We start from the raw sequence: 27,574 nt of genomic DNA, 5'->3' as shown, positions 1-27,574 counted from the left end.
CAGTTTGTGCTACTTTAATAAAGGAGTCCTAGGAAACTAATACAGTACATACACATTTTGAATTATGTTTTCTTTATAAATGAATCTCTTTATCATTGTGTAGTGCCCCTCTTTATTCCTGGTAATTCTTCATGTTCTGAAGTTTACCTTTTCTGATAGTAATATAGCCATGAGAGAGTTATTTTGATTATTATTTGCAGTATATTTTTTCATCATTTTTTAAAACCTGTCTGGCTGTATGTTTAAAATTTATTTTTTGTAGACATCATGTAATAGTCTTGCTTTTATAGCCAACCTGATAATCTCTGCATTTTAATTAGGGTTTTGAGACCATTTACATTTACTGTAATTTTGTATATAGTCAGTTTAATTGTACCATATTGCTGTTTTTCATTCCTCACATCAGTTCTTTATACCTTGTCTCCCTTTATCTGCCTTCTTTTAGATTAAGTATTTTTATGATTCCATTTTATCTGCACTATTGCTTATTATTTATGGCTTATTGTGTATAAATAATTTAGTGATTTATTGTTTGAAATAGACATTTTTAACTTATGACAGTCTATCTTCAATTATATTATACCACTTCATGTATAGTTTTCAAACCTTATAACAGCATCCTCCTATTCTCTCTATTTCAGCCTTTGGAGCTTTTGTTCTCATTTTTCAGCTAAATATCCTCTAAACTCAATACTTTACTATTTTTGCTTTAGATAGCTATCCTTTAAAGCAGTAAAAATAAGAAAAAAAGTTTTTATGTTTACCCTGTGTTACCATGTTTGATAATCTTTATTCCTTTGTATGGATGTATAATTTAATCTCTTATTGTATTTCTTCTAAATTTTTTATTAATATTTCTTGAAGTGCATGTCTCCTAGCAATTAATTCTTTCAAATTTATTTTAATCTGAAAGAAGTATTGCACACTGATTTTAAACAATATTTTCACTGGTTACAGAATTCTAGATTGATGGATTTTTTATGTGGGGGTAATATTTTAAAGGAGACTTTTTACGATCTTCTGGCTGGCCCTAGTTTCTGGTGAAAGTTTGTTATTATTCTTATAATTTTTTTTCTCTCTGTTTAATGATGTTTACTTACTTGCCTTTTCTTTGACTATCTTTACGATTTTTTGCTTTATTTTTGGTTTTCAGCTATTTGACTATGATCTCTTATTCATTTTTTTGTTTGGTTCTTCTGCTTTGAGTTTTTAGAGTTTCTTGACTCTGTAGTTTGTTTCTTAGTATTAAATTTGGAAATTATTTATTCATTGCTTAGGTATTTCTTTTGCTCTTTTGTCTCTCTCCCCCCGTGGCTCCAATTACACCCTATATTAGACTCTGATTTTGTCCCACAGCTCTTGGTTACTCAGTCCTCTGTGTGTTTTCACTTGTTTATCTTCTTCATTGTGTATCATTTCTATTCATCTACCTTGAAATTTGCTTATTCTTTACTTAGCTGTGTCCAGTCTGCTCATAAGCTCATCAAAAGAATTTTTCACCTCTGATACTTATTTTAAGCATTTACATTAGATTCCTTTTCTGTAGCTTCCAGCTCTGCTGAAATTTCCCACCTGTTTATGTAAGTTTTCCACCTTCCCACTAGATCTTTTAGTATATGAATTACAGTTATTTTAAATAACCTGTCAGATATTTCTAACCATCTGCATTATCTCTGACACTAGTTCTTTTGATCGCTTTATGTCTTCATAATGGGTCATTGTTTTTCCTCAGTATTCTGTCTCATAGTTTTTGGTTGAATGCCAGTGGAGATCTGATGTAAATAATATTTTATGCCTTAGAATTGTGGATGCCTCCTCTTATGTCAGGCAATTTGTGTCAGGAGTTCAGTCAGTCTAGTCACTAGATGAGTTTGTTGTTCTCACTATTAACCTTCAGTGCAACACAGACTTCGAATTCCTCCATTTGAGTTTGTACTTCAGGAGGGCCCTGAGGTGATGTTCCTGCTCCACTGTTTAGCAGATTTTCTGTACTTGTGCCACAGAGGAGTTTTTCTCTCTCCTCTGCCTTTTTCCAGAAATAGATTGCTGTTTACTTGTTATTTATTGCCAGGCTTGTGGTGGGGTAGGGCAGCTCCTCAGTTCCCCTACCTTTCCTATCAGTTAGGATGTGGGTTTTTTCTCGACGTGTGTGAGTTGCTCAGCTAGTTTCTGGATTTCTTTCAGAGGGAATTTATTCCCATATGTAGCTGTAGGTTAGATTTCTTTGTGCAAGGACACCATCTTGAATCGGCACTCCTGATTTTAATGGTTTTAAATGATTCAGTTCACAAATGAATAGGTTTTAATATATCAGCTGTGGGTATCTTGGTGGTTTATCATTTTCATAATTACTTAAGACTTTTTTTTCAGTTTGCCTTGCGTTGTTAAGTTTGCCTTTGGGACTCTCCTAGCATTTAGCTCAACACTGGCATTGGATTATCAGATTATTTTAATCAATGTGTGTGCCTTTCTCAAATTCAGATAAAAACCTATAGTAAAAATCACTTAATGTGAACCATAGCTGAATAACAGAAGTGTAAAGGCATTGCTATTATATCTACCAATGTGAGCATTTGAAATGATTTAGATTGTACATAGGCACAATAAGTAAAATGAAATACTTTCTTTTTCCCAAGATGTGTTTGTTAAATTGAAATAGTATAGTGAGGGTATGTTTAATGCCACTTGCAAGAAGTGTGTTTTCAAGGGATTAAAAACTGCTCTGGTACTTGAGAACAAAAGTGCTTATTTGTTAACTCTAAAAGCCACAGTGGTGTGCCACTGGAATTTTTTTCTTGACATTATTAAATAAAACAGAGTGCATGAAGATAAGTGCCAAACCATTTCAGCCATATATAGCGTTTGACGAAATACCCTAAAAGCCAAGGTTGAGCAAAAATGCTGATCAGGCTGTTTGTTACACTTGTCATTTAGATAAAAGAGCTGTTCCAGCTGACACAGAATAGTTACTGTACCTCCTAACAGTGGCAACATTGCTTACATGACAGAGGCTATTTCTTTATTTTCTTCTCTTGGGGGTGGGGGAGAAAGGCAAGTGGTAGAGATGCACAGAATGAAATTCATTTGTGTTCATGGATGCAGGTATACAAATATAAAAGTTAAGAGGAAAGTAAAGCAATGCACTTTGATGACAATACTTCTCTTTTTTGTTTACTTTTTTTAAAAAAACTGTTCTTGCCATGCATTTTTTTGGTGTCCCAAGACAAAATACTCATATTTATTCCCAATTGTAAAGCCTCTGCTAAAGTTATATTCCCATATATTGGTAGGTGGGGATAAAAATGTAAATAGCATTTTTTCAGAAAGACAGTCTAAACCTCCCATGAAAGGATTCTAATGGCCTTACAGATTTGGAACCAATATTTTCATCAATCCACACAACTCAGATCATTTTAGGATTTATTAGTCAATTTAGAAGTTAGAGTCCGTTCTGGCTCTTACCCCTATCGCCAGCTTGGTAATCAACCAATAATAGTCATCTAACTTCTCCCAGACTCAGTATTTTCACCCGTAAGTTGGGAATGCTAATAGGTTTGTATTTTAAGGGGTTGTTGGGAATGTAATGAGATAATTTATATAAGACTTGAGAACTACCACTTATATCCAATAAATAGCAGCATAGTCATCAGATAGAATGGCCCCTTTAATCTGCATATCATTGTTATTTCCTGTAATCTTTTAAAACCAAATTGTTACTGACCATCTTTTATGATGTCATATTTCCTGATAGTTCACCCTCTTTCATCCTCTAAATTAGATAAAACTAACATTTAATCTGACTTTTTTATAACATATAAATTGAATTCGTATAACATTGAGTTTAGCCAATCTTTTTCCCCCGGCTAGTTTTTAGCAATGGCTCTCTTTCAATAGCTACAGGTCTTCCCTGCTTCCAGGAGAGAATAAAATAATGTATAACCTCTTTTGTCCATGACCTCTTAAATGCTGTAGGACAGGCTTTATGTGTAGTCATAGAATTAAAGGATGTTTCCAATTTCCTAATCATACCAGAAGAAGATGACATTGGCAAATGGCTTTAGTCCAGTCATCAGGATCCTAAAGTAGCCATGCTCTTTTGCCTGCCCTTCCTGAGCCCCTTTTGACATCTCTCTTGTACTCCTCTATACCCACAAAATGTATTTTTAGCATTTACGAGGGCCCTATTTCTGAATTTTATGCTCCAGAATGATTTCGTTCTTTCTTTTTTAAATCTTCTCCTCTTCTGCTTCTCATATGTTAGGGTTTAATGATTTTCTAAAGAAAGCCTTCACAGAAAGATGTAAAAACCTCTTTTGAGACTTGGATTTTAAGAGAAACTGGTTAACTCAAGTAAATCTCTTCTCTGTAAAATTACTCAGATTCCTTGTCAATTCCCTATAACTTTCTTACTCTAAGTAACTGTAGTCGTGGTCCAGCAGTTGGGAACTTTTCACTTCTGAAAGGTTGATATAAAATGGAGCAGCTCACACATAAATCTCAAAAGGAAGAAGGAATTATGGTGACAGTGATGACAGCAATTACAATATTAACAGCAATTGTACTTATTGAGGACCTTCTTTGTGCCAGGAGCTCTTCTAAGCACTTTACATGTAGTGTTAGCCTTTTAAACCAATCCATTAAATAAACATCATATTTAAAAATAGAGTAAGAGATTGAGAAGTTGTTGAAATTAGGAAAAACAATTTGTAATGCAAGAGTTTTAGATGGATAAAATGGCCCAGAGACCGGATTTTGAGAACTGGGTTTTTGTCTTGGATTTATATTGATTTTGAGCTACATTACTCAAGATTCTTCTTGTCTTCATTATTAAAATGGGGTTATCTAGCTTACATATTTATTGTGAGAATGCATAATAATGTTTTATAAATTGCAAAATGTAAGTTGCAGATATTATTCTTAATTATATAACTTCAGGTGAGATTTCCTGAAATTTTAAAAAAGAAAGAGAAAACTTAGAATGTTTATCAACACTACCAAAGCCTTTTCTTTTTACAGCTAACTTTTACTGGTGATTATATGAGAGTCTGTCGTGTGCCCTTGAAGGGGTCTTTGAACCCAAAACTATTTGTTTTTAATTAATGTGGTAGAAGATGATTGCAGCTTGCTTGACATTTCATATATTTTTCATAGTAAAATTTGAGGGCCCTTTAGACTTTGGAAAAGTAATTTTGCTTTTGCTTATGTTCTTGAGGAAGGTAGGATAATTCATTTTTGGGGGACCACTTTGTACTATGAGGCTACTGACATATATTGCACAGTAAGTACTATATGTACCAATGGAGGATTATGATGTTTAATTATATTCTTTTCCTCCACTGATTTCATCAGGCTTGTTTAATGAATTTTCTTTAATATTCTTAAATAAGCTGAAAAATAATTATTATCACTAATAATTTATTGTGTGCCAGGTACTGAGTTGGGCACTTCACATGCAGTATTTTCATTTTCCTAATAATAAGAAAAAATACTTCTCAAAGAAGTTAATAAGGTATTTTTTATATTGTAATACTCTTAAAAACCTGATGTAGAAAGAGTTTTTTACACCTTTGTTCTGAAAGGTATCATTACTATTTCTCAAATAGAATACCTTTCACTATCACAGTTGTCAGTTTTGCTAATTTTGAGCTTAAAATATTCTAAGTATAGGGATATTCCCCCCCTATTTATACATTTTCAAGAGTTTTGGTGCTCTATTTTCTTTAATTTGTCTTTTCTTATAATCCAAGTTCTTATTTCCATTTTTTAAAATGCAGTGCTTATTTTGGTAGCCCTATACTTTATTTTTAAATCATTCTATTTCAAGGCTCTTTTATTATTTTGTAGATTTAAAAAAAACTTATATAATTCTGTTTTAGTTTTATGTAATGTTTATAATGTTTTTTATATCCTAGGGCTATTTATATTTACCAGGTTATGAACTTGAATTATACCTCTCTAATCAATACTTATTTTTTATTGATTTTTTCAGGAAGTTACTATCAATTTTGCTCTTATTCCTTCAGTCAATTTGCTGATTTTTAAAAATATTCATCCAAGCTTTTAGAGTTAAATTGTATGGAGAGCTCTCTGTAGTGTGGTCGTGCTGGGCATTTTCTGAATTGCCCTCCAATTGATACTCATGATATACTGTATGAATAAGAAGAGCCCTCAGCATTTACTTTTAATTCTTTTGTGGAGATGAGTAAACATCTCGAAATGCTGATTTAGACAATGTTTTAAAAATGCTATGATGCACTTTGGTGTATGACAGACTCTTGCTTAGTTAAATGTTTTGCAGCATTATAACATAGTTGGATTCAGCTCATCTTTTAAAGCAGTTGTCAGAAAAATATGGGCCAGCATGGTAGAATGTATTAGCTCAATACATTGTCTCCATTTTATTATGAAGCTGCTGAGGAAGCTGTGATATACAGCACTGTCATTACAGATCTATTGTTAGGACGGTTCCACAGCCTTCTTTGTACTGCCATTAATTTATAGCAGTAAACAATATGTAGCCTTCCAACTGCAGCAAAGCAGAATCTTTTAATGAGGTGGATGTTATTACCACAATAAATCAGTGCTTTCGCGTAATGTATAATTCAATGTGTGTATTCCCACTGTAACTTCTCTGAGTAAGCTGATAGTGTATCATTGTCATTGCACAGCTCCACTGGGCTTTTTTTTTTTAACCTTCTTTTATTTGGGGACTTCTTTTTTATATGCTTGCAAATAAATGTGGTATGTCTTGATAGCTGTCCTGGAGCAGGCTTCAGAAACCAACTGTAACAATAACAGCCAGAATCAATACTGTGGGTTCTACCTATATGGATCTCTGCGTAATGCCATTTTTTTAGATGCTAGTGAAATCAATCCTAATTGGTTTTAGCATTATATTCAAGAAACGTGATTCTATAACTATTGATTTTGGGGGTGCACTCATTTGGAGAGTAATAAAAATAGGAGCAGATAAAGTGAATACTTAATATGCTGCAGAACCATACAAAAGGAGCATTGATTCTATTTTTAATTCACATAATTTGTCTTCCAATGATTTTATTTTTTCCTTTTGCATAGCTCAGTCTTTAGGGACAACAACTAAAATCCATTTAAAGGCATTCAGAATTGGTTCTGTAACAAAGATTTCTTGGAGTCAGTTCCATTCTTAACTGGCATAAATTTAGTAAATCAGATATAATTCTTTTGTGCAGAAAGTAATGCTTTAAAAGGTGGCATTTTAAATTAGTATACTGTGATACTCATTTAAATAGTAATCAGCTAGAGGTTTTTAAAAGTTTGCTTGTGAAGTAAAAAAAAATGGCTTAAAATAAAATGTTGATTAGAACCTTTCAAAGCTATTGAAGGAGACTGGTACTTAAGATAAATAGCAGTTTTGAAAAAAATAGTTAACTTAAGAAAGATAGCCAAACTGATGAATTAAAAATGGTGCTTAAAATCACATATTAACATGAAAAGTAGCTTAAAAACTGGTTTAACATTGCTTTATATTCAAGAGAGTATTTTTGAATACATCTATTTTTAAACCAATATTTTAAAATTTATTTTAGTTTAATATTTACCCCATTAATTATCTGATATTTTCTTTCTCTTATAATTGAGAAGTGACTAATTCATAGGTCTCCATTAAAGAAAGTAGTATGACATTTTTTCAGTGAATTGGTACTTATATTTAAATAAGCAGTAAGCATTTTCTAGAGATCAGAATGTTTTATGAAAATGAATTGTTACTTAAAGCAGTTGATCTTAAGTTATTTCAGCTTAGAGCCCTTTGAAAATCTTAAGAACACTGTATGTTTTTCTTAAGAAAATGTACATGTGCATAATTGCACAGAATTTTGCATACTGTTTAGTGGAATTCATGTGGTCCCTGAATGACAGCAGCAATAATAACCATACGAGCTAACATTTATAAAGCTCTTACCTTATGCCAGGCAATGTGCTGGGTCTTTACAGGCTATTGTTTTATTCAAACTTTACTCCAGTTCTAAATGATACTCTTAAAAATAATAGCATTCATTGGATGTTGTCAGGCATGGTTTGTAGGATTTTGTCAGGCATGGTTTACCTTTACTGACTGATTTTTTTTTAAGTCCTCACCAAAGGATATGTTTTTTATTTGAGAGAGAGAGAGAGAAACATAGATGTGAGAGGGACACATCGATAGGTTGCCTCCTGTAGGCTCCCCAACCGGGAGTCGAACCCTCAACCTTTTGGTGTATGGGACGGCACTCCACCCAACTGAGCAACCCTGCCAGGGCTGTACGGACTCATTTTATTTTCCAAAACACCCTGAGTGGTACTGTTATTACTCCAGTAAGCCCAGGTTCTTCACCGCTCTGCTATACTGCTTTTTGGACCTCTGCTATAATGTGTTGTTTTCTGGTAAAAGCTTGTAATCTGTGTATGATTCTTTCTGTGTTATGTATTTTTTATATTTCATTCAGGCATGTTCTTTTCTCAAAGTTCTGGTTTTACTCGTAATAGTAGAAATTTCTAGGTTTACGTTGAATCCCTTTTTCACATAATCTCTGCCTTGTACTCCCCCTTGCTCCCTCCAATTTTATCCCATCCTCTTTTTAGAACCTATTATAAATTAATCCTCTAGCTTCAAGATTCTGTTTCTGGTTGTTGCTTCTAATTAACTAAATAGAATTTTATATGTGCTTTCCAAAGTAGTATATAGCTAATATGCACTTCATGTAAATGTCTTCTTTTTATACATCTTTGTTGATTTCAGAGAGAGGGAAGGAGAGGGAGAGAGAGAGAAGCATCAATGATGAGAGAGTCATTGATGGGCCGCCTCCCGCACGCCCCCACCTGAGACTGAGCCTGCAACCCAGGCATGTGCCCTGACCCGGAATTAAACCGAGATCTCCTGGATCCTAGGTCCACGCTCAACCGCTGAGCCGCACCAGCGGGGCTGTATTCTCTTTTTGAAAAAGCTTGTTATGGACTGATTTATTCAACAGAAACTAGACTTATTGAGAAATGACAGTTTTCTTCATTCACTTATGTGTGTTTAACCTATGTTGAAAATAAGCTTGATTTTCCATCTGCTGTCAGAGTGTAACAGTGTGTTTTAACTTAAATACAGTTTTTAATTCACTTTCAAATTGCTAATAGGACACATTTTGGAGAGTGAAAGAAAGGACGCTTACACACTTGTGTTCTTATTAGTGTGTTTTTCCTCTCCCCCGGCAGCCAGTAGGAGCTTTGAATCCAAAACGAGCAGCGTTCTTTGCAGAGCGTTATGAATCGTGGGAAGATGACCAGGTTCCGAAGTTCCACTATGGCACTCATTACTCAACGGCAAGCTTTGTTCTTGCATGGCTGCTAAGAATAGTAAGTTCAATTTGAATAATAAACCATGAATAAATAAATTCATATTGTGGAGAACATGCAATGAATAAAATCATCAGCATTTTTTTTGAATGCTGATTTTTTTCTCAGTGATTATGGTTCTAGTTGTAAGTATCTCTGTATCCCACTTGGTATGTATTGCTGCAGAATTGCCTTAAAAATGTTTCACCTGGGACTGTTGGAGTTTTCCCCTTAAATTTTCCTCTTCAGATGGTTGATGTCTTACCAGATTCTAGACTGTAACATAGGTTATATTTAAATGTTGTCTATTAACATAAATAAAATTTCATTAACAGACATATATTCATACATTTTGGAATTTCAGTTTCCCCAAATGGAATAAGGTATATTTGTAGGTTACACCGAGGCTGCCTCGTATTGACAATATATTGGTTAAACAAGAAATGTTTCTGTAAAATTGAAAGGTGATTCATCTACTAGAAAGTAATTTCTTTGGGAAAGCATTAGCAGCACATCATTAATTAAAGCTTGTTAGAAGGGTACAGGCAGACATAAATCCTAGAAGTAATTTATAGTGCTTAGCTAATTTCAAGCAATTATCCACTAATATGTGTTTAAGTGTTCTTTAACTAAGAGGAGGCTTTTAAATCTTCCAAACATTTTTCTTTTCTTAATCATAAATTAAATATTGAGCCATAACAATAGAAAAATTACATATTGGACACTTCCCTTATACTATGAAGAAAATACCATCTAATTTATGTCTAAATGTTATTAATAAATTGTTCTGGGGAAGGAAGAGTGTTTGAAAAATGCTGCACATACCAAATTTTGGAAATATTTTTCGTGAAAGAAAAAGATTTCAGAACATTAATGTAATAATTTAGGTATAATTCCCAGTCTATGCCTAGTATGTATTACTGGCTAATGGATATTAATCATTAGAGTATTTTGATATAAAGATTTATAAAAACCACATTTTTATGCATGAGGGAAGATATGAATATTTTTAATTGCTTATTTTTTAGGAACCCTTCACAACTTACTTCCTAAATTTGCAAGGAGGGAAGTTTGATCATGCAGATCGAACTTTTTCATCAATTTCCAGAGCTTGGCGAAACAGTCAGCGTGATACATCTGATATTAAGGTACAGAAATGTTTCATTTTACAATTATTGACAGTGTGTTCCTTGTTGAATGAATGTTGACAGTTTCTTTCCTGCAGGACAGCCTATTCACTAAAGATAAGCTCAAAGAATGAGGTTCCAGTTAAGTGGCCAAGAACCACTGGACAGAATTTATCTCTCTCCCTTCTGTGTCTGTCTCTGTCTGTCTCTTATGTCTGTATGTGTGTCTGTCTCTTCTCTCTCTCTCTTTCTTTAGTTATGGAATGGCTGTTTTTCCTCCTCCTTGGAGTCCTTTTTTTTTTAATTTTTAAGAAAAAATGTATTATGTGTGTACAGTAGCATGCTCAATGGAATTCCAAACTCAGTGAATAAAATTGATATATAGTCAGAAATGTACTATGAGAAAAATCTCAGGCTTTTATTTTACTTCATATTATTTCAGAGATCCCACGTCTCTCTTCTTAAGATAATCACCTTTTACCTGTAGCTGGTTCTAAATGCGTACCTGACCCTGCTGGGTATACAATAGCATTATTATTGAGGAGAAATAAGAGTTCTCTTATCTATATGTTCACTACGGTAAGAGATCAAAAACTTTGCCCCCTAGCTAATATAATCCTTACTAGACTTTTGCTTCTACCCTCAGAAGTACAGTATTTTATTTTCATGACATGGTATCTCTTTTGGTAAGATATCAATGTTAGATGCTGTTGAATATGACAAGATATGCCTATGATTGTGAATCGTCTTACAGTCTCATAAAGACTTATGACATACATCAATAATTATACTACATGTGAGAAAATGATATATATTGGGGTTCAAAGAGAAGTTACATTACTAATGTTTATGTTACTAAAGAGTACTCTAAAAATTCAATGTAATGATAATTGTATTTTGCTTTTAGGTATGGTATTTTACAGTCTATAAAATGTATTCATATACTTTATCTTAGAGTATATCATTATATCAGATATTTTATTAAAGAAGACTTTGTCATATGAATAAATAATGATATATATTGGGACATCTATAGGCTTTTTTATTTCACTAATGTACTATGTAATACTCTTGAAATTATGTCATACTCTTTAAGAATCATCAGTAGATATTTTTGAAATGGATATTAGATAACAGTAAATGAGAATAATTAACAGATTTAATAATTGATACTGAGTTCCACTTCTAATCTCAAATTATTTAATTATTTAACTTTTGAGAAGGAATAGGAGATATAGACACATGAAAACATTGATAAGTCTGATTTTTATCAGATTGAAGAATTATGAATTTTAAAAAATTAAAAATTCCTTCATTAAGCATCTAATGACCAAGTTACAACCTCATACTTAGATTTGATACTAGCAGTGTTAACAAAAACAAAATCATGAATTGAAAATTATGTTTTCCTGCTTTGTAATGGAGAGATAGTGGGTGTCTTCAGCTTTCTCCGTCTCTCAGCACTGGGCATTCCTGCTTGATCTTTGTTAGGCAGGGAGTGCATATGACAGACCCTTGTGGTTTTGTTGCCTCTTTTCCTAAATCTCAGTCCTTTTCTCTCAGAATTCTTTAATTAGCACATGTCTTGTTCCATTTTTTCAAACATCGCATAACCCACCTGTAAAAATAATAAATAAACCCATTCAAAATAGCTACAACGTTAAAAAACAAAAAACAAAACACACATGAAGTTTACACTTCTCCTTCCTTATTTTGCTCAGTATTCTTGTTCCTTTACAAACAATACGGACTTAACTCCTCGCTTTCTGCTGAATGCCCAGTAGGCATGAATAAAGCAGTTCCACCTACTAGACAGTACTAGAGTTTCAGCTCCTCCTGTTATGCTACTTTATTTCTCGCTTTCGAGCAGTGTTACATAGGCATCTATACGGAAAGTAGAGGACAGAGTTGAGGGGAAAGTTTTAAAAAAAAGAACTTAAAATTCTAAGTGTCAAGTTGATTGGAGACTGGTTAGAAGCATAGCGTCATTCTTAAATACCATTCCATTGTGTTCAGAGGCACAAGAATTTTCTTTGGGACTAAAACTTTGATGAAACCTGATTTCCCCTTCTAATCAATATGAATATTCTCTCTTTTTTTGTTTGTTTTTTTACCATAAAATATCTGTAGGTTAGATAGAACGTTGATAAATTATCCAGTTTTCTATATGATAACTAGCTAATTTGGGCCTTACAGCTTAATGACTTTCAAGTGCTTTGAAAAAATATGCAATATATAGTTAAATAGGCCATTTAAAGAATCTCCTTATAGTTGGTCCTTCTAGAATTAAGGAGGGATTTAACCATGCCTTTTATTTTAATCTTGCCTCTTTAAAAGTGTTATGTTATAACATGTTAGAAAGCATGTTTAAATTATTATAATACAATTTGTAAGAATAAATGTATAAGACAGCACATTTAAATCACTATAACAGTGTAAAGATTTTGAGATATAAGGTATTTCAGATGGAATTATATTAATTGTAGTCTGATCTTTATTTGTATTGTCTCGGAGTTTCTAGAAACACTGAGGAAAATGTTAAACAGTAGAGAGGAGGTAGTGAAATATGAGGGTGGATGGTGGGAATCAATTTATTGAGTGGATTGTAAAGTATCACCTTGATTGATTAATGTAATATATGTTCTGTAAAATGTTTTTATGGTATTTTACAAATACGAAATTTTGTGAGGTTAACAAAAGAATTATTTAAATTTTTTTTTCCAGAAAATAATAATATGACATTTCTAGTACTTAACCTTTTTTTGCTAAAGGGAAACTGTCACTTTAATATCTTAGAATCCCTGTTTTTTACATTCTGCTAATATTGAGAGAATAATTTTTCTAAAAAAGTAAAGTTTATTCCTATGAAGTAAAGATAAAAATATGAATTTTTATTATTTCAAAGGAGAGACCTTATTAGATTTTACTAAAAACAGTCTTTCATTTTTAGCATGATTTATTATTTACAGTTTTAGAGCTCATTTGTATTTCTGTGGATCCTTGGTGGTTCCATTTAAATCTGACCCTCAATGATGCTTTTTATTCTGCTTGGCAAACAGTTCAGAAGCGTTACTCAGTTCTCTAAATAGGCTCACCATACTGTCCAGTAGAAATATAATGCAAACCACAATTGTGTCCCTCACGTATTATCTTAAATTTTATTATAGTTATATTTTTAAAAGTAAAAAAAAATATGAGATTTTAATAATCTATTTAACCTGATTTATCCAAAATACTATTATTCCAACATGTAACCAGTGTGAAATTATTAATTAGAAACCTTGCATTTTTTTTCCATACTAAATCTTTGAAATATAGTAAGTATATACTAGATGTATATTTTATATTTACACCGTGTAAATATAACCACATTTCAAGTGTTCAGTAGCCACTTGCAGCTGGTGGCTACTGTACTGAGCAGTGCAGATTTGGGGCCTGGTTTTAGAATCACTCCAAGGAATGGCTTTTGCTTATAGAAAGATGAATGCCTTCATCCTCTTTGAGCAACAATTTTCCTGATGTTGCATTTTATGTAAATATAAACTGACAGGGAGTAGCAATAATAGGCCGTCTTGGGGACTGGAGTAGAAAGTGCTAAAATTGGGTTGGAGAATCATCACTGAGATAAGTGATAATTTTTAATCCCCAGCAGATTCTCTGCTTCAGGTCTTAAAAGCACACTTAAGTGTAGAAACCGAGGTGCAGAATAGATAACTGTCTTTAGCCTGAACCATCATGGCTAAATTTTGTGGAACAAATCACAAACTCGTGAAGCTTGAATGAATTTCACTGCACAATCACATCTAAATATTAGGGACATCTCTAAGCTTTTCTAGGCAGCATTCTCATTTCAGGTACCTTTAGTGTCAATAAATTAACTCTAATGATTAAATACAATCTGACTTACTGCAGTTTAAACCCTTTTTCATCTCCTACAGAATGATTAACAGTCAGGACTGGAGAGTGGAAGGAGCCATAACTGTCACCAAGGTTCATTATTTTAGAAAGGGGGCAGTAGTAAATGCATCTAAAGGGAAGATTATTGGAGACTCGTATTTCTCCAGAAGCTCAAAATTTAGTACAATAATTTATTACTAAAATAACCTTTACTGAAAGTAAAATTAGAGTAAAAAGTTTGACAGAATCCTGAGATAGCATTCAGTACTTAATTTTTTTATTTTAATTTTGTTTATGCACTATCGGGCCCTGCTTATTTATAGTGCACCAAATAAAACATAGTCATTGCCTTCAGTGAACTTTCTCACTAGAGCAGATAATAACAATAAAACCGTCTCAGCCATTCAGTGTAATAAGGGCTCCGTGGGCTCATAGGTACAGCACCTGAAATGAAGAGAAGGGAGAGGAAAGACAAAATCCAGGGTCTGCAACATTGGGCCTTATATGCTTTGGTAAGGAGGTTGGACTTTATCCTGAGGGCAGTAGGGAGACATTGGATGGGTGGAAGCAGAGGAGTGACATGAACAGATTTTGTGGTTCTAAGAGACCACCATGATTGGTGGTTGAAGATGAATCATACTAAGAGCAAGAGTGGAAACAGTCTATAAGCTGTTAAGAGAATAGACCAAAGGCAATGGAAGCTTAAATTCAGTAGTTATAATGGTATGAGAGAAATGTGGATGAATTTAGACATATTTAGAAGGTTAGAACTGTTAGGATTTGGAGATTGATTTGTCTTGTTAGATGAGAGAGAAAGAAATTTAATTTGGGCTTGTATATAGAGAATGCAAGAGAAGAGCAAGTTTATTAGGGCACAGGTATCTAGCTTCCTGCCTTCATGGAGAAAACTTCCTATGACAGGTGAATTAGAATCCCCCCAAACACATTTAGTTAAGCCAGCGTTTATTGATTACTTATCATATGCAGTATATATTAGAGAGCATTTGGAGTTAAAAAGTTAAGAAAAACATAGTTCTTCACAGGTCTCCAGAAAGACCAGGTATACATAAAACTATTTTCAATACAAGTTAGACAGTGATAAGTGCTGTAAGTAAAAATAAAATGAAATTCATTCTGACTGGGGAGAAGGGGTTGTAAATGACTTCATGGGACATGTGATATTTGAGTTATATCTTAAAGGATGCAAGGTAGTTTTAACAAACCTCCTAAATTTATGTCTCTATTTTGGACACTTTTCCTGATATCTGACTCCCTCCTCGACATCTTTATTTCAACATATAAAAAGTATATCAAACTTAACACATTTAAAAACAAATTCCTGATCTTTATTCCTTCAAACCTGCTCTTTTCACAGGCTTCCTCATCTTAGTAAATGCTTTTCCAAACGAGAGTAAAAGCTGAAGTCCTTAACACTGTAAGACCCATACTGCCTCCCCTCCTCTCCAAAACTCTCTTACCCCTTGCCCCCTTATTATACTGTTTGCCCTTCGCTCATTCCGTTCCAGCTAAACCAAACCTCCTTGGTATTCTTCAGATACTCCAGGTATCTTCCCACCTCGGGGCCTTTGCTTTTCCTTTCACTTGAAAAATTCCTCCAGAAATCCTTAAGGATTTATTTCTTTCACCACTTTGCTCGAACGTCACCTTCTTAGCAAGGCCTTCTCTGTCCTCCCTAGTCAGTTACATTTCTCACCCCCATGCACCTTTTTTTAAACACTTTATTAAATTTATTTTGGGGACAGTGGTTAATATGAACATATAGGTTTCAGATGGTGGGTTTCTCTGTTACAAGATCTATATATTGCTATGTGTGCCCACTACCCGAAGTCATATCTTCTCTAGTCACCATATACTAAGATCCCCTTCAACTCCCCCAACCCCTTCCTCTGGCAATCACCCCACTGTTGTTTGTGTCCACAAGTTTCAGGTTTAAATATGCTTTTATTGATTTCAGAGAGAGAAAGGGAGAGGGAGAGAGAGAGAGAAACATCAATGATAAGTGCCATTGACTGGCTGCCTCCTGCATACCCCTCACTGGGGATCCAGCCCTCAACCCAGGCATGTGCTCTGACTGGGAATCGAAATGTGATTGCCTGGTTCAACAATTGAGTCACGCTGACCAGTCTACAAGTTTCAGTTTTATATCCCACAATTTTTGACGAAGGAGCCAGAAACACACAATGGAGTAAAGATAGTCTCTTCAATAAATGGTGCTGGGAAAACTGGAAAGCCACATAAAAAACAATGAAACTGAATTACAGTTTGTCCCCATGTACAAAAATTAACTCAAAATGAATCAAAGACCTAAATGTGAGACCTGAAACAATAAATTACATAGAAGAAAACATAGGTACCAAACTTATGTACCTTGGTTGTAGAGAACATTTTATGAACTTGACCCCCAGGGCAAGGGAATTAAAGGCAAAAATAAATGAGTAGGACTATGTCAAACCCCATGCACTTTTTCTCACGTCCCAGTTTGTTTTTTCTTCATACCACTCACCATCTGACATACAGATATTTATTCGTTTATTTATTGTCTTACCCCACTGGGACATTAGCTTCACCAAGCTTGAATTCTGGACTCTCTTGTTCATTGCTTTATCCCTAAAGCTTAAAACAGTGCCTGGAACATAGTAGGTGCTAAATTAAGTATTTATTAAATGAGTATTTTGATGAAATGTAGAAGAGTGTTCTGAACAAGGAAAATGACATGAATAAAGTTAGGGAAAATGCTTTGCACATTGGGGAATGCTTTACTGGCCTGCTGATTGGTTTTATGTACTTGGTGTGTAGGAAACATAAAAAAGGAGAGATGCTGAAAGGCAGTTGTGGTCTAATATAAAGACTCTTGGCAACATTCTAAAGATACTTGGCTTAATTCTATAGATTAGTTCAGCAAATTTTTCTCTAAACAGCCAGATAATAAATATTTTTTTAATTTGCAACCTCCTACTGTAGTGCAAAAACAGCTACACACAGTACGTAAACAAATGAGTATGACCAAGTTACAATCAAATTTTATTTATAAAAATAGGTGGCAGATCATTTTTGGCCCATGGGCTATCGTTTACCATCCCCTGCTTTGGCAGTGAGGACCCACTGAAGATTTTTTCGCAGGAGCACCATATAATTGACTCTGGTATAAAAGGAAGCACTTTGGCAGCAGTGTGGAAAATAGACCAGGGACTGGGGAAAGAGGACGGGAGCTTGAGGCAGCACACAGGTCAGGAGGCCGTTACAGTCCGTTAAAAGGAAAGATGTTAATTCCTCAACTAGCTAAGGGGATGAATTCAAGGGACAGGGTTAAAAATAATTCTCCAGTACATGGCATTTAGTTGACTTCCCACCACTTTGTTGAAACCAGTCTTGTCCGAGTCATTGATGAACAATTTCCATGTTGTCCGATGCACATTGTCAGTTCCCATTCTACTTGATCTGTCAGCATTATTGACACAATTAATTTATCTACTTTCCTTGTAATATTTTCTTCACTTGGTTTCTGAAATAAGGAGCCCCCCTCTTCTGGTGACCTTTTAATCTTTTTTCTCAGTCTCCTTTACTGCATTATCTTGTTTTTGGACCCTAAACCATTGGAATACCTTAGGGCTTAGTCTTTACATCTCTTCTGCATGAACACTTCCTCCCTGCTGATTACACCTTTTCTCATGGCTCTCCCCTGAATTCTAGATTTATATATCTAGCTCATAGACTTTTTTTTAATACCTTCCTCTCCACCCTAAACAAAAATGTGCTCTTTTCCCTCAGTGTTAGCCATCTTTTTTTTTCTTTTCTTTTTTTAAATATATCTTTATTGATTTCAGAGAGGAAGGGAAAGGGAGAGATATAGAAACATCAATGATGAGAGAGTCTCTGATCGGCCGCCTCCCGCACGCTCCTCGACTGGGGATCGAGCCCGCAACCCGGGCATGTGCCCTGACCGGGAATCGAACCTCTATCGCCTGGATCCTAGGTCGATGCTCAACCGCTGAGCCACGCCCAGCCAGGCGCCATCTTAATAAAAGACAGTCCCACTTACTGAGTCTGCTCAGGCCTTTAGAAAGCTTAGAATCTTTGGTTCCTCCCTATCCCCCCCCCACCCCCCCACTACCCAGCTCCTCAACCTTCAGATATATGCAGAATCTGACCAGTTGTCACCACATCCATCACTAGGGCTGTTTCCCCTGTGGTGGTTTCTCTGTACGGCACAGCAGGAATGATCTTGTATTGTAAATCAGGTCATATTCCTCTGGTCGTGTCTCTCCAATGATGGCTCCTTCTAACTGAGAACAAACTTTAGGTCCTTACTGTGGCCTGGAGGCCCCTGTATCTGGATGCCTCTCTGATTCTTCCTCTCCTGCAGCCTCACTTGCCTTTGTTGTTGTTCCTCTTCAAAAACGCCAAGCCCACTCCTGTTTGGGTGGCATTGCATAAAATTCTCTCTCCCTGAACCACTTTCCCCAGATATTTGCTGCACCCTTTATTTCATTTAGGTTTCTGCTCAGATGTCACCTCCTCAGAGTGGACTTACACTGAACACCCTCTCTAAAATCATTTTCTATCCCCTTGTTTTAATTTTTATACAAAACTTGCCACTATTTGACATGACACATACAGTGATTTCTTTTATGTCTCCATCACTAGGGGTCTAGGAAAGGGGAGACTTTGTTTTATCCACTTTGTAACCTCAGCATTTAGAACATGCCTTGCAGTTAGTTAGAAATCCGCAAATATTGGTTGAATGAAAGAATGAATAGATTTATAGATGTCAGTGAAAGAGCCTGGGAAAAAGAGGTCATTCAAGCAGAAAGAAGAGAGTGTCTGGCCACCCCAGCCAGAAGGGCACAGCAAACCCAAGTGGACATGTGCTCCACATGGAATGGGCTACTGATGTCCCATATTTTAGGAAGGGCTTTTCTGGCCACAACAAAACTGAAAGCTGACTGTCATCTGCTGAACAAGAGTTGTGAATGATTCCGTTTTCTACAGTTCTACAATTAAGATAAATTGAGTTCTTACTGTTATAACTTCACAAAAGAAGTCCATGTGGACGTCTTGTCACTGGCCATATCTTGGATATTCAATTTAAAAACCTATCTTATAATTCATTGTAGATGGTTAGTGATGAATATAAAATTTAAGTTATGAAATTAGTAGGCTCAGTACAGCATATTCATGATATTTACAATTAAGTAAATGGAATGCAGTTAAAGCCTAAGATATTACTGAATAATATTTTAAAATAAATGACCATTAGTAATACTACAAGAATTAGTTTTAGCTTTAAAAATTAATTCTTAAAAGTTTTAAGTGCGCATGTTTGTTAAAGAATACAAAATGGAGATGATCATAGAATAGTTTTATTTGTGTCTCATGAGATTTGTAAAACATGAGACCTTTGACTTGCCCTCGTCTACCTCTGAAACCCCAGGGGTCTGTAATCTGAAGATAAGTTAGCTTCCTTTTCCCCTCTGAGCGCACCGCCTACCATAATACATTCCATGGACTAGGATAGCATCAGCATTACAGCCATTTATAGCTAAGTGTTTAGCTACAGTGAAACATAATTGCTGGAAATACATTTCATGATGCATTTGTTTAAAAAAAAAAAAAAAAACACCTTAAACTTTGATGATCTGGTAATTTTACTTTTTTAGTTAAAATATTTTTAGTCAACCATATTTGTAAATAATTCAGTATTTTTTTAATGCTAAAGGAAACTGAAATTAAACTCCTACTTTTTTCCATACATCCCTTGCACGTTTCTGGCTCATGCACTCCCTTGCTTTCTCCCTTGCTTTCTTCCTCCTCCCTCTCTCTCCCTTTCTCTCTTTCTTTCTATTTATTTTTTTGCAAGTTTCTATTTTTCCATCCTCAGTGTTAGAGTGTGCTCAAGCTGCCTCAGCTCTCTCTTAGCAGTGTAAAACACTTATACTAACTTATGCATGACTTGCAGATTCGTTAATTTAACCACATCTCTCCAATCCTTTTCTTCCTGTGTCAGTAGGTTGAATGATGTATTCATATGCGACTTTAAGTGAAAAGAAATATAACAAAATCAATTTTGACATAATTGATATAAGCCATCCTTAAGTTCCTAGGGTATCTCATCAACAACAACAAAAAAACATCTTCTGAGGACCTGTAGTACAAATTTTTTTTTAGCATTGAACTTTGTACTTTTATGTCTACAATTATTTATTTTGTTTTTGTTCTTTGGTAAAAATTTGTTTTTGTTCTTTGAAACACTGAATATTTTTTTTCTTATGCTACCTATATACTAGCCAGGAAAAAAATCTTCTAAGGCACTTAGAAAATGTTCCTGTCATCCTGAATTATAAAAATGTACACACATCAGCTGTGATTTGTTTTTTGACTGGCGATCAAGATATTTTTGTCCAATTAAAAATTTAGACTGAATGTGTTTATAGACACTGATGTTAACCATTCTCACCCATACTCATAGTAATATGTATGCGTTTTACAACTTTTTCAGAAAGGATTTAAGGTGAGCATTTAATTTGTGCCTTCTCTTCTGGCAGCTACAGCATACCCGTTGTTTGCATTATTAAAGTTTATTATCTCTTCCCAAGTTACAATTTACTTGAACAAAGAGGCCTGTCCAGAACAGCCAAAGGCTGAGTGAAAATGTCCCTTCCAAATACAGAAGTGAAAACCATGTTGAAAGAAGGAGAGAACTGTAAATATGGAGGGTGTTCACCATCAAGTGAGACGTGTTAAGCCATACTGTCATTGCTAATAAAAGTAATAAATTTGTTTTAAATGTGATAGATAGTTACTTAGTAGCAATTATGAAGTCTCAAGTATTTTTGTAGACACATTAATTTTTACAAGTAAATTTTATTAAATGCCTGTAGAATTATGTTAAATGCTTTTATGAATGAGCATAATTCAGTGAGTGTCTTGTTGGCTTTAAGAATCAGCCAAGTTGAGTCTGTAATTTGGATTTTTTTATCAGTGGCCACATTAATGGTACTAATAATAGTAATAAGATCTTATGTGCATGTAGGATTCTGTATTATCTCACATTAGCCTCACAATAACCCTGTGTTTTAGAAATGGCAATTGAAGGGAATCAGGGTCAGAAAAATTGAATTAATTTAAGGGCATGTGACCAGTAATTTGAGTAGACAAGACTCAAACCCAATTATTGTCTTCACTATATTAGATTGAGATAGATTATCTATTATCTATTGGTTAGTAATCTGTGATTTTTCTTTAATTTAATGCATTTGAAATGACAGTTTTCTAATGTCTGAAACCACATGGTGTTTACGGGCTCTGTCTAGAAGGGTAATAGATTATTTTTCCTTCTCCAATTTTAAAAACTGCTGTTACGTTTCTTTTACTAAACCAGAAAAATAGTATTTTATCTACTAAATAAGGAGAAACTAAATTTAAACATTAATTTGAAAACTTTGATATGAAGTCCATTTAAAATGACTTCTAGCTACAATTCAACTGTAATTAATTTTTTAAAAAGTTTTTATTTGTGGACAGAGAAAATAAATGTTTAAAAGTTAAAATGCATCAGAGCATGTACATTATTTTTTTGTAATATATTGTTTATTCACTTTTTTGGTTCATTAAGAAAGCTTAGTTTTAGATTTTTTCTTCCATAAAATATATTACTTTCCAATGGTGAAAAGCTACAATTTTGCTTTCACATTTTTATTACAATGTCCCCAAAGCAGTGTATATTAAATTAGTTACCTTCTCTCATGCTGATATTTGAGTTGTCAGGATTTCGTATTTTAGTAAGAATAAAATAAAAATTTAACTTTAGCTGTGATGTGTAGCATCTTTATTTTTATTTTTGTTATATTGTTTCTTTGGGTTAGATTAATATTTGTCACTGGTGCCCAGGTATTAGTGAAGTAATGATTTTGGTTCAATAGACAAAATTGGTAACTATTAGCAGGAGAATCATACAGCCTTGCTGCAGAGGCCATTCATATCAGTGGGGATCCTACCTTTAATAAAGAAAACTAAAGCATATGTGTGGTCACAACCAATCCTTGTCATTATGCCGCGAAAGCCTTGGGATTTGTGATCAAAGCAATGGGCTTATCCTGAACTGTGGTATAACCTTTCGCTGAACCTTTCAAATTTTTATTTTAGGAGATGATACAATACATTTTGACCATGTTACCTGCCTCTAAGACCCATCTGCCTAATTAAGTGATAGAGATTAAAATCATTGTCAGCAAGTCAGGAGAAAATGTGAATTGTAAATATCTCTGTCTTCTGTCAGTGTTGTTTACTTATCATTTTCTGCTGATGTTTTAAAGAATTGCTGAACATGTGTTTTTTATCCAGAGCTGAACGTTCTGTTCTGATGAATATAAAACATACTTCACTTTGTAAATGTACATTAGAAGTCTTAGAAAGACTTAATCTTTGACTCTGTTACTAAATTTCATCTGTCAAAGGAGATAATTTTAAACTGTAATAGTTGGTAATATCAAGTCATGTTTCTTAGAAAGATGCTTTTAGGATTAAGGTGGAATTCCACTGTATAACTTGAATGTCATCGTTATGCATTGTAAAATATTTTTTTGTCACATTTGTGTACCTCAGTTGAGTTCAGCATGTGTATTTTACACTAAGAGGATATTCAGCTCCCATCACCTGATTTATTCATGCACATTTCCTTATGATGAGATTGTGATATGTTTTAAGTATATATATTCACTCCTTTACTTAATTGGTGCTTATTTTATGATATCCTTTATACTATATGTAGATTCTTCATAATCTTTCTCTTCATTGTTAATTTCTTGGAAACATCCTATTTTAAGTTCATGTTCATTTTTTAAATCCCTTATAGAAAAAACAAATTTCGTATGGAAAATAAGCTAAACTCTGTTGCCTGGCATTCAGGGCTTTCCACACTCTGAGCCTCCCTATGTCTCCAACTTGACTTCCCACCTTGTGCATGTAGTCCTCTCTAAGCCAGTTACATAGTTCTTCATTGATCACTGGAAACAGTAATGCGCATGTTTTAATCTCTGTAGCTTTTAAAAATATTCCCCTTGTCAGAACTGTTCTAGTTTTTTCCCTCTGCTTATCTTTGCGTTTAAATACCATTTTTCAGTCATTCAGTCTACAGATTTTTACTGAATGCCTAACGTGTCAGGTTCCGTGTTTAGGCTTTGGAGGTGTCGTGGTAAACAAGATATGTAAAATCCTCAGTCTCATGGAGCCTTCAATTTAGAGGGATACAAGCAAACAATTACAATACAGTTTGATGAGTGTTGTATTAGAGAAAAATAATGCATTATGTTCATTTCCCTAAGGCTTACTCTGACCATCCCAACTTTTAGACGTTTTCTCTCTTGAATTTCTACAGTAATATTTCTTCCTACAACCAGTTTCCTCCTAATGAATGTACCCTTTCACTCTTTCTTAGCAGTTTTAATGTGATCTGTAAGGGGGGAAAGATGCTCCCAGACCCACATTCTAGACCCTACCACAATTCTATGCAGAGTAAAAACTAAATTGTTTTGTGTTGTTTTTTGTGTGTGTGATAATGTGTGCACCCAAGGCTAACTCAAATAATTTAAGAGGAACTTCTTAAAAGTTGTATTTTAGTAAAGGCAACACATTCTATTTGTATTTCTGCCCATACTTAATTCTTCCTATCATTTTGTTTCCTAGAAATATCAATGATACATTGGTAGCTTTTTATCAGTGAAACAGATAAATTCACAACCACCAATTCAAGTATTTAAGATGTGTCCCAATTTGAATTCAAATCTTTTTCATATTCGGCCCCTGGGAAGTCCGCTCCCCAGTCATAAAGGAGTCGGGCAGGGCCTCCTTTTCCGAGGCTGGAATGAGGTTCAGGTGTGTGCGGGACCTAGCAGACTGGCCTTCACATCTGAATTCCTTTCTGTCATATCCTCACTCTCTAAGGCACAGGATTTTTTGGAAGCAGACAGTTCTGCTGATAGTACCAAGCTAGGGTTAAGAAATATTTGCTGATGCCAAAAATTGTGGGACCAAGGGACTAGCTTCCCTATATGTCGTGTCAGGAGGTCACCACATACAGTTCGGCAGATGGTTTTCTATGCAAGGGCGCTTGACTGCAGGGACGAAGAGGAGCGGAAATTTAGCCTGTACTTCACTTACCAAGCTGAGTTCCCTTGGGGCTGCATTAGCCCAGGAGATTTGCCTTTTTCTGATTCTTACAGAGGCACTGTAGGAGCAAGTAGTGACCCATCACAACTCACCATCCCCTGGGTTCCAGCCTAACTTGGTCATCCCTCCCCTACCCTCAGGCTGAAAGAAAGCTGATTATAGATTTATCGAAACTTGCCTCCCTAATCTTGGGGGAACCTCTCTTTGGCTTCTGTCTCTTTAAAAACACCAGCTTTTGACACTGCTTCTCCTGGACACCTTACATAATCTCCTGTTTGCTTAGACTTTCACAAAAGACAAAAGAGGATGTCTTCAGGAGGCCTCTGTTCTGGACCATGCAAAAGTTCTGGAAATGCCTGACTCCTCTCTTGAAATGGAGGGGTGCTAAAAATAAAGAAGACAAAACAAATTCATATCTCAGTAAATTTCAAGTGAAATATTAAGCTTAATTTTTAATTAATAAAGTTTAAAATTTTAATTTTGAAATATTTTTATAATATCCATTGTACAAAATTTATAGGATATCTTTAGTAGGAAATAGCAAATAAAATCTATGGTAATTATGGAAATCCATGAGTTATGACCTCCTTCCTAGCATGGTAGAAATAACTGAAAGTTTAACATGGCCCAGTAAGACTTAAAAGTGCTTTCTTCATATCTTCCATGAAAACTTTCTCATTTGTTTTACTTGTATATTTGCTCCATTTAATTTCTAGTTAAGTAAACTTATATTTAGGATGCCAAGCAGCACAACATCCTTCAATTGCGAGCATCTGGGGGTGGGAGTAGGGGTGGGTGTGGGTGGGTATTACTGAAATGGAAAGAATAAGTACTCAATTAAACCAAAATACTGCCTTTTTTTTGTTTGAATACACAAGGTAGGCATTGTCCTCTTTCTTATTGTAGAAGTAGCTTAAGTAATAGGGAGTAAAAATAAGACATTTTGGTAAGTTTCTCTAAGTTGGAATATATTGAATGCATATTTCAGCAAATCATTAATAGAGAGTTATAAAGTGACTGATCTTCATATTTGAGTAAATAAGTACAGCATATTTTAAAATTTCTTCCTGGGGTTTGATTAATTTTATGAAGTAATCAATACTATATATGTAGTATATATACTTATACATGTATCTGCTCTGTTTTCCCAGGAGAACCAGTGTGTATCATGAAAAAATGAAAAATTTATGTTTACTTTTAAAAATAATTTAGAATATATGTTAAAAACATATTTTAAATGATTAGCATTGTGGATACTGTAAAAGTAGAACCCATGCTTATTTGATGATTAAGGACACAGGCTTAGAGTTAGACAAGTCTTGACCTAAGTTCTAAATTTATCATAAAACAGTACACAGCTGTCTTTGCAAATTACTTCTTTGAGCCTTAATTCATTTTTAAAATGGAGATGATACCTTACCTTGTATAGTTATTGTGAAGATTAAATGTGATAAGTTTTATTAAGAGTTTATTTTAGTGCCTGACTCGTCTCAGGCAACAAATGTTGACTCCCAACAACCTGGCTATAGCTTTTTGTTGCATAAAATAACATTCATGTGTCTCTACTCCTTTTGTCAATTAGACTTGCATGCATCTTTTTTTGAGATGAGAATCTTAAAATTTGGGGGTGATTATCTTTTTATTTATGGTGAAGCTTTTAACAGGGTTCTTACTTTTAAAAACTTGTTTAGTTTAAATGTTTGTCAAGTCCAGTGACCAGGTGGTTGTCAGGCATTTGGAGGACAAGCTCATTTCTACCATGTGATTGTAAACAAAGGATATACAACTCACAGTCAAACAACATTTCACATGGGTGATGGAGGTGATAATAGCTTAATTCCTGTTGGATCTTTTTCCTTTGCTCTGGCAAGTTCATACTGACCTTGTCCAAAATCTGATGACCTCCCTATTTTACTGCCATAGCTGGCCCTGAGGGAGTATCTGAAAAACCACTGAGTCACTGACCCATGTCAAGACTGGATTTCAAGTCTGATCTATAGGACCTCAGAAATAGTTATACATGGGGCTTATTGTACTCAAAAACCTAACTGGCTGTATTTTTCTGCTTATTAAATATCCTATTAAACTCATGTTTAATTTACTCAATTTCTTATGCAGGTCATTTTCTAAACTAATTATAAATTTTGATTTTTTTAAAACAACATTAGTACCTTAAAACTAAATCTGAATGTTTTGAAATGTGAGCAAAATATACTGTTAAACCATAAAAATATAATGAATATCTTCCTGGTCCATGAAGGGATCAAGGCAGTGGCATTTAATACCTATGAAGATTTTTTCCTGGCAAAAATTCCATATACCTCATAAAATATCTAATTTAAGTTGTTATTGATACAACATGTTAATCTTTGTTTATATCTTGTCAAACCTCAATATTAATTACTCAAATGTTGGTATTTAAGATTTTTCAGGTTATTTGTCCTGAAGGAAAGCATAGAACCAGCCAGTAAGATGTTATTTAAATTTGGTTGGATGGATCTGTCTACCCTCATAGAAACTTTGTGAGAGAGCTACGATATAAAACGAGGAAAAAAAAAGTCTGTTTATTTTGTTTTTCTTCTGCACAAAAGGAAATGATCAAGGCCTTTTATGAATATCTAGTCAGTATTCTATAATTTATAATATGACATTGTCTTTTATTTTTATATAGGAGCTGATCCCTGAATTTTATTACCTCCCTGAGATGTTTGTCAACTTCAATAATTATAATCTTGGAGTGATGGATGATGGGACAGTAGTGTCTGATGTTGAACTTCCTCCTTGGGCCAAAACCTCAGAAGAATTTGTCCGCATAAACAGATTGGTAAGAGAGTAATCATCTGCTCTGTGTGTCATGAGCCTTTCTTTTCTCAAAGTATCTTTCATGTGTTGGGATAATCATTAACCCTTGATCTTCTGGACAAAACTGTCATTGATTAGGGATAACTGAGAGTGACAATAGTTCATGAATCTTTATATAAACTTGATAAAATTTTGTTCACTTGAAAGGTATGATGATTTCT

The 27,574-nt window shown here is 34.4% G+C and overlaps 1 protein-coding gene across 2 annotated transcripts in view; it reads left to right on the top strand.

Moving 5' to 3' along the window:
- LRBA (LPS responsive beige-like anchor protein) overlaps positions 1-27,574 on the top strand; it is a 504,104-nt gene that overhangs the window by 362,428 nt on the left and 114,102 nt on the right. For both annotated transcript variants that reach the window (XM_087816509.1, XM_087816508.1), the window contains exons 45-47: positions 9,223-9,363; positions 10,371-10,490; positions 27,223-27,375. In XM_087816509.1, coding sequence (XP_087672635.1) covers positions 9,223-9,363; positions 10,371-10,490; positions 27,223-27,375 — 414 coding nt within the window. The remainder of the gene's footprint in view (positions 1-9,222; positions 9,364-10,370; positions 10,491-27,222; positions 27,376-27,574) is intronic.

This window comes from Miniopterus natalensis, chromosome 4, assembly GCF_054644295.1.
Source record: "Miniopterus natalensis isolate mMinNat1 chromosome 4, mMinNat1.hap1, whole genome shotgun sequence".
Classification (NCBI taxonomy): domain Eukaryota; kingdom Metazoa; phylum Chordata; class Mammalia; order Chiroptera; family Miniopteridae; genus Miniopterus; species Miniopterus natalensis.
Note: the sequence above shows the minus strand (reverse complement) of the source record. Positions and strands in the feature narration are given on the sequence as shown.